The following is a 7,863-nucleotide window of genomic DNA, read 5'->3' on the forward strand; positions in this document are numbered from 1 at the left end:
ACTCCGAGGACCTTCCCTTCCTCCATCCCGAAGGAACACTTTGCTGGATTGAGTTTCATGTTGATACTTCTCAGTGTTTCGAAAGTTTCCTCTATTTCCCTCAGCATTTGATCTTCTTCGATGCTTTTGATCACTAAATCTTCCATGTAAACTTTGAGGTTTCGACTTATCTGACCTTTGAAGGCTTGATCCATCAGCCTTTGATACGTGGCCCCCGCGTTTTTTAACCCGAAAGGCATCATTCTGTAGCAGAATGTGCCCTGGTCAGTGCGGAACGCTGTCTTATCCTCATCACCAGCCGCCATATGAATCTGGTGATACCCTTTGTAGGCATCGAGGAAGCACTTGAATTTGAATGGGGCCACAGCATCTACCTTTAAGTGAATTTCCGGAAGTGGGTAACAATCTTTCGGACATGCCTTGTTTAGATCTTTGTAATCTATACACATCCTCCATGTTCCATTACTTTTTGGGACCATCACCGGGTTAGCCACCCGGCGTGAAGAAGGTCTTGCACTTGCTCGTTCATGGCTTTTGTCTGTTCGGGGCCCATTTTTCTCTTCTTTTGCACAATTGGGGTGATCAACGGATTCACCTTCAACTTGTGCTCTGAAATGTTCCGCGGGACACCTGTCATGTCCGCGGGTTGCCATGCAAAAATGTCGATATTCTTTGTCAATAATTGTTTTAGAAAAGTTCGGACGATTTCGGAGATAGCCGGACCAATTACTACGGTTTGATCGGGAAATTTCTTGTTGAGAACCCATTTCTACGGTTCAGTCCTCTGGTTTTGTTTGGAAACTTTGTTCGGCCTTGAACTTTCAGTTGTGTAGCAATGTCGGTTAACATGGATTATTGCTACGCCAGTGCGGGTCGGGACCCCTACTGCTCCATGAGCTGTGGACGGATGGGTATTGAAGTCACCAATTGCCTCTCGTCCGAGGATAATATCATGTTTAGAGGTTGCCGATAAAACTAAGAATTCAACCTCTTCAGTTCTTGAGTGAACTCCATCACTAAGTGTGACCGGGAAAGTAATGACACCCCGCGGGTGCATTATTTCCCCACCAAACCCAGAAACTGGTGCGTGAATGGGTCGTAATCGTTCATTATTCTCTTCCTGAAGCTGTTCAAAGCACTGTTCATACATAATGTCGAACGTACAACCGGTGTCGAAGAACACATATTGTGACCGGTAGTGTCCGAATAAGGCAGTAATTATCAAAGGGTTTTTGTTACATGGTCCTCCTTTGATACGAGGAAAAATGACTGGCTCATTTTTCCACTCTTCGTCTTCAAATTTTTTCCTCTTCCCGACGGTCTGCTGGCCTCCGTGAATCATATGAACGTTCAGATCTTTTATTTGCCTTTTGGGTGGGCCCTGGTTGTCCTTTGCGGGAGGTTTACTAGCCCCTGGTCTTACATTCTTGACCAAATGGCTTAACTTACCGTTTTTTACCGTTACCTCTATTTCATTTCTTAAGGCCACACATTCGTCTGTGTTGTGCCCTATGTCATCATGGTACGTACAACGTTTATTACTGTCAAGGAATGATTTCCTTGGTAATGGTTGAGGGTTGCGGAAAGTCAGATTCTCTGCCGTGAGGATTTCTGATGAAGATTTTGACAACTGAGTCCAACTGTTATTGGAAGAACGTGTGGGAAAGTTACCTTTGTTCTTGTTGCTAATCAATGATCTCGCATCAAATTGCTTTGGTGCTTCTGTACTTGGTTGCAGTCTAGACCAAATTGGCCCCTTGGCCTGTCAATTTGGTCTTGGGGTTTGGAATTCGACTCTTGGCACTTGTTTTTGACTGCCGGATCCCAAAGTTTTCTCAGTTCTTGCGAATATCTTAGCTGACGTCATGATTTCGTCCCAAGATTTGGGCATACCATCTCTTCCGGTTAGAGTACGAATTAGAGCGTCACTATTTACATTCTTTCGGAATGCTCCCCTCAGCATGTCTTCACTAACCCCGCCAATATTAAGGCTCTCATTATTGAAACGGGTAATGAAATCCTCAATGGATTCATTATTTCGCCTTACTACATCAAGTATTTCAGACGGGTCACGAGTGTGTTTCTTTTGTTGACTAAAGTGTTGGGAAAACTTTGCTACGAAGTCTTTCCAACTCTTAATGTGTCCGCAAGGCAATTTTTCAAACCATTCTCGTGCAGCTCCAGTAAATGTCAATGCGAACATATGACACCAGTATGGAAGAGTCCATCCACTGACTCCTCCAACCGCTTCGAACCTCAGCAAGTGATCACTGGGGTCTGTCATCCCATTATATGTCCCAACGAATGTTGGTATTTTTGCGTTTATTGGGAACGGAGCTGTCGCGATGGCCGAATAAACTTTGATTTTTCTGCAAATGATTCCGGACGATATGGTTTGGAGAAATCGTGTTCCGCGTTGCTATAATATTATGCGTAGCGAATAGCCGATCGCGGATAACTAGTCTCTCCAAATGGAAGAAAACGGCTGTCCCCGCTATAATAACTACCTCCCGGATGATATGTCGAGTCGTGTCCGTCTAGTTCTTCTTCGTAAGACGGTACTCTCATATTTACGCGGGAACGAGGACGTAACCTTGGAATTTCTTTCTGGTATTATTCTTCTGGGTGACTGTACTAAATATGACTTCCTCTTATCGGAGGAGAAACAGATCTCCTAGGAGGGTCGTCATAGCTCAGGGTACGGGCATGAAATCGTTCATTCCGTACCCTCCGTCCATATTCGGCGGCCAGACTCTCTTGTTGGATACGGTACCACTCATCTGGAGACAAAAGTTCTTCAGATCTATGGCTTGCTGTATGAGTTTTTGCCGGGGCTGAGTCACCTGAATTTTCCTCGAGGTCCAATTCTAGGTGAGTCCGGCGATTATTTCTCATAACTCGCCCAAGATCTCCCAAATTGGAACCTCTCTGAGCTGTGACTCCTCCTAGATCATTGGGAGGGGTACCAGCTGGTGTTACTACATTTCTCGTACCCACTGGAGCAGCGTCTGCCAATGGGGTAAAATGCTTTCGAGTTGATGAACCACCCAAAGTAAAACCTCCGGGTGTCACAACAGCATCTTGCTCATCAGGAGTAAGATTCTGAGCAAACAATGACGTTACTCTTTCACGTGTTTCTAGATTAGTAACACGTGGAGTTTGCTCTGAGGTCCCCGTCGGCCCTTTAGGAATTTGGCTCATATCGTAACTTCAAAAACAAAAATTGTTGTTCTAACAAAAAACACGGATGACGCCAATGAAGAAACACGGATCTACTCCCCAAGTATGGGTCCTAGATCCAATGAGTCAACAGGGTAGGATACGGTTAACTGCCAAACGATATGAACCCAATTGCCTAAAGTCCAATGACGAACACCTGCAAAACAGACACCGTGAGCTCGTTACGGGAAGGACAAGAGGGGGGTCTTCCCGTAATCACCCTCCGGCGTGAGAATAAGTACTGTTCTGTAGAAGATAAGCACTTAAGTAATTGAGAGAGTACATTGGGAGTGAATAAATACCTCATGATGATTGAGAGGGTATTTATAGCTGAAGGGGGTGGGAAGGTGGTTGGGCCAGCTGTCCCTTAAGAAGATACCTGCATAACCGTCTGGACGCGTGTCCTTATGTGATTGGTTCAGTTTATACGTTGCATGTGCATGTATAACAACCTGGACACGTGTCTCTTTATCATTGGTTAATGGGAGAATATTGGCCATGTGCACGGTTATAACGCTTGCCAGGTGTTATTGGATGATTGGCCGAAGGATCATGTATTGCCCAAGAAAGCCTCTCGGTAAATCTTCTAGAAGGTAATTAGTTATTGACAGCTGTCCCGGAGCATTACCTCGTGGTTATTTACGCGGAAGGGTATTCCTTCTTGCGGATGACTTTTGAGGGTGCTATGATGCTTCCGCATGTGCTATGGAAGTGTTTCTTCCTCAAATGATTATGCGGATGACTTGTATGCCCCGCGAGTGTCTTATGAGGGACTCCTAAGTGACCCGCGGGTAGTCCTTAAGGGTATTTGTGATGCTTCAGAACATTTTTCAGTTAGGTATATTAAAGAAGTAATATCAATGAAGACCTACACAACCCCAGATTTTGTGTTTGATTGGAACTGCTTGGTGCCTAAAAAGGTAGGCTTGAGGCGTGGCGAGCAGGGATCGATCGGTTACCAACGTTCGATGCTTTGAAAAAAAGGAATATTTCTTGTGGAGTGTGATATCTCAATTGTGTAAAGTGCCTGCCTTTTTCTTGTTTAGCTTTCGGGACTTGCCAGAAGTTCACAAGCTCTTGGAGTTGTTAAGAGATAAGGCTAGAGTGTTTCAAGCGGTTTGTTTGATTGCGACATGGTGCTTGTGGAAAAAAAGGAATGACCTTGTTCACAATGGGGTGCCGATTTGTTTTACGGCCTTAGTTGAGGAAATAAAGACATTGAGCTTCCTTTGGATTAAGAATAGGGGGAGAAGAGCGGCTTCACTTGGAAAGATTGATGTTGTTTTAAAGTGTAGAATTTGTTTTGTTGGTTCCTGCTTTGATTTTATTGTCGGTTTGGTGGTTGTTTTGGTGATTAGTGTTTGTTTTTCTCTTAGCATCTTGCTAATATTTATATAATTCTTTTTTTATTGGTCGTTCAAAAAATAAAGATTAGTTTGATGCCCTAGTTATTAAGGAAACATTGAACCATTGATCTTCAATTGTTAACGGTGTAGACAGGAGTATCTGATGGTTTCATTTTCTATTTGTTTGATCCCTAACTATTCTCAGTTAAATGGTTAAAGCTAGCTAGTGTTTGAAAATCCTATCCTATCATACTTCATACTCTACTAATAAAAGAAAATGTTGAATTTTAGGTGTCAAGTCTACATTTACTCATAATTCTTATTCTCTTATCTCATTCCTTTTAGCTATCAATGAGTCATGAATCAAAATCATTTTACCAGTTGAGTTATAACATAATTGGGTAAAAAATTTTATTTTCATTATTCAAAAGTGTGTAAATGTCACCTCTAGCTATAATCACCATTTAAAAAGTTTATGAGTCATTTTGAAAACGGTCCTCGTTTATTTCATTTTATTTTTTTCTTTAATTTCTTTTAAATAGTAAACCTTATTTATTTTTATCAAATAACAAACCTCGTGAATACACGAATTTAAAAACTAGTACTTATTATATATAAGTGTTTTTATATTTATGTAGAGGTAATATGAATATATAAAGAGTAAACAATGGTTTACGTTCAATAGTTTTAAATTTGTGATTTTCATCCATGTGGTTTCATTTCACTTGCAATTAAACTCGAATTCATTAACCCCGTTAAGTATGATCGTTAAACTCACAAGCGTACCCATCACTTGATGACAGTTTACCTTTTGCAAGTTAGATTGTTACTTTTTGCAAGTTAGATTGTTGTATATTCATATTACCTCTACATAAATATATCCACGTAACAAAAGGTTGTCAACACTCCATATATTTTGTAAGTTAGTATTTCTCCTACATCTCGTAATTAAAATTGAAAATAAAACAATCTAACTTGCAAAAAGTAACAACTTATAGTGCATCTTGATCATTTGTCTAGCTTCTGAATTTAAACTATTGAAAAAACTTTATATAATAAGACAAATATTATAACAAACCAATATATTTTCTGTTTTTTCTTATAAAAGTCCCTCAACAATTTTTTACACGTTAAAGTCCCTACACATGTTAAATTTGAACCTAAATATAACATAACTTATGAAAACAATTTAGAATTGGTTTTTTACATGTTTTCTCTTCACTTTAGTAGCAATCAGTCAAAGTCTGAAATTCAAGTTAATAATACAATATATAGAATGTTTGTTGTATATATACGCTATTGAAACAATGTAGTTTTAGCAAGTTAAAATATTCTTTAACGAAATGAAATACAAAATATGTTAAGTCAACCCTTTCAGATGTCAACAAATTTCAAAAGAGTAAGTTAAATGTTTATTACTATAAACAAAAATCCTATGTTAATGTGTCTTTTACCAAATTATTTTTGTACAGTCGATTATAAGACACAAAATGGATTACAAAACGATTTGATTGACTACAAAGACCGTTTTTATACATGTTTATACATAATGGAGACACAAACCATTGATGACGAAATGGATAGTCTTTTCCTAAGAAAAAAAACATGTTTTCATAAGTTATGTCATATTTGTGTTCAAATTTAACATGTAGAGGGACTTTAACGTGTAAAAAATTGTTGAGTGACTTTTATGAGAAGAAACAAAAAGTATGTTGGTTTTTTATAGTATTTTCGCTATATAATAACAACAAAGTTTAACTATTATTTCAATTAAGTCACTTAAATTTATTTTATCTTGATAAGATCACTTAACTTTCACTTAATGTTCTAACTCTAGGAATTTAGCTATTTAGCATGTTACCATGCCTACAATATGAAGTTTTCCCCTAAAGGTATCGTCAAATATATATTCTATCTGCTCCAAGGTTATAAATTCACCACAACGCTAAAACAAAGGCCAAAAACAATGGACAAAATCGCATCATGTTTTCTTGTAAAGGTTATTCATTGATACAATCATAAAGCAAGTTCGAACATAAATGACAACATAGATCGTTACACAAACAACATGCACAATAATCCAACAAGGCTTATTCTTCTCATTTAATATTAGTACTTTGGCTGGAGGAGGTGATAACTGTCAACATCTTTAGCAATAATGAGGCAAAGTGCTATCAAATTGTCCGGTTCTCCAATATTCTCATTAACCTTCTTGTAATCAAAAGTCCACGTCACCACGTTCTCTTCACAGTGCGTGTCCACTTGAATAGTGATTATAAACGTTTTGTAAGCCTCCATAACTATATCGCCCTCAATCACCTTGAAACTGATAGACTTTTTCTCCTCGTCAATTGCCTGGATCACTTCCTTAACCACTTGTAGCGTCCCATCTAGCATGCAACCAGAAACATTAAACATATTATGATGCTATAAAATAAAATAAAAACGTACCTAGTAAAATCTCACTCAAACATATTTTTTTAAGGATTGACTGACTTACCAATGATCAGGTGCCAGACAATAATGGATCCAACCGCACCCCATTCACCATCTTGTAGTTCAATAGCTTTTACAAGATTGGGGCTCATTTTAGATATGAGGTATGTCCTGTATCTATATATATTAAAGAACACATAACCATCTGACTTGATGGTAACTTGCTTAACTATGGTACCCCTTAGAGTCATCTTAATTTCTTGATTTTCAAAGAGCTAACAAGAGCATTGAATGAGCAAAAAGTTGTGTGCTCCTTTGGCTCTATATAGACTTCTTTAATTCAAGGAAACTAGTAAAAGAATATAAGGAAACTACTTGTCATTTGGAATTTGATTTACCCCTATAACTCTATTAAGGATGACAAAAGAACCAAAACCCGAAAATTGTAACACTATGTGATCTTAGGATTGGGTTACCGCAAATGAGCATCTTAGAGGTACTTTTTAACCACATAAAACCATAAGCATGTTAGTTAAGTCGATGGTAATATATAGCGGGACAATGTGTCACATAACCATACTATTTGTTCCATAACCAACCAATTTTCGTTTTCATATTAGCATATATATATATATATATAGAGGGCTGTGCAACGGTTCAGAACCGCGAGAACCAAACCGGAACCGGAACCGAAAATGAGTGAAAAATAGAACCAGAACCGGAAACAATTATAGTTAGGGCGTGTTTGGGATTACTTATTTAAGTGAAAAGGGATTAAAAGGACTTATAAACTTATGAAATTTTGAAAAGAACTTTTTAAAAGAATGTTTAGATTAGCTTATGTATTTGGGAAAACCAAAAT

At 38.5% G+C, this 7,863-nt stretch overlaps 1 protein-coding gene and 1 pseudogene across 2 annotated transcripts; both read right to left on the reverse strand.

Moving 5' to 3' along the window:
- Positions 1 to 769: 769 nt before the first annotated feature.
- Positions 770 to 2,284, reverse strand: LOC143606731 (uncharacterized). Its single transcript, XM_077082403.1, has 2 exons — positions 1,805 to 2,284; positions 770 to 1,762 (listed from the first exon to the last, which is right to left on the reverse strand). Exons 1-2 carry the CDS (start codon positions 2,282 to 2,284, stop codon positions 770 to 772), a joined length of 1,473 nt encoding a protein of 490 aa, XP_076938518.1.
- Positions 2,285 to 6,674: 4,390 nt separating this feature from the next.
- Positions 6,675 to 7,339, reverse strand: LOC143606732 (kirola pseudogene; annotated as a pseudogene). The gene is made up of 2 exons (XR_013148806.1): positions 7,066 to 7,339; positions 6,675 to 6,955 (listed from the first exon to the last, which is right to left on the reverse strand). The product of XR_013148806.1 is annotated as a kirola pseudogene (transcript).
- Positions 7,340 to 7,863: the final 524 nt, after the last annotated feature.

The sequence above is a fragment of the Bidens hawaiensis genome, unplaced genomic scaffold (assembly GCF_021521415.1).
Source record: "Bidens hawaiensis isolate Kalapana, Puna unplaced genomic scaffold, B.hawaiensis_p1.1 tig00076871_1, whole genome shotgun sequence".
NCBI classification, from domain to species: domain Eukaryota; kingdom Viridiplantae; phylum Streptophyta; class Magnoliopsida; order Asterales; family Asteraceae; genus Bidens; species Bidens hawaiensis.

Coding starts and splice junctions, on each gene's coding strand:
- LOC143606731 (XM_077082403.1), bottom strand. CDS start 2,284: ATGACAGACCCCAGTGATCACTTGCTGAGGTTCGAAGCGGTTGGAGGA. Junction 1,763..1,804: donor GATCCGGCAGTCAAAAACAA/GTGCCAAGAGTC, acceptor CCAAATTGACAG/GCCAAGGGGCCAATTTGGTC.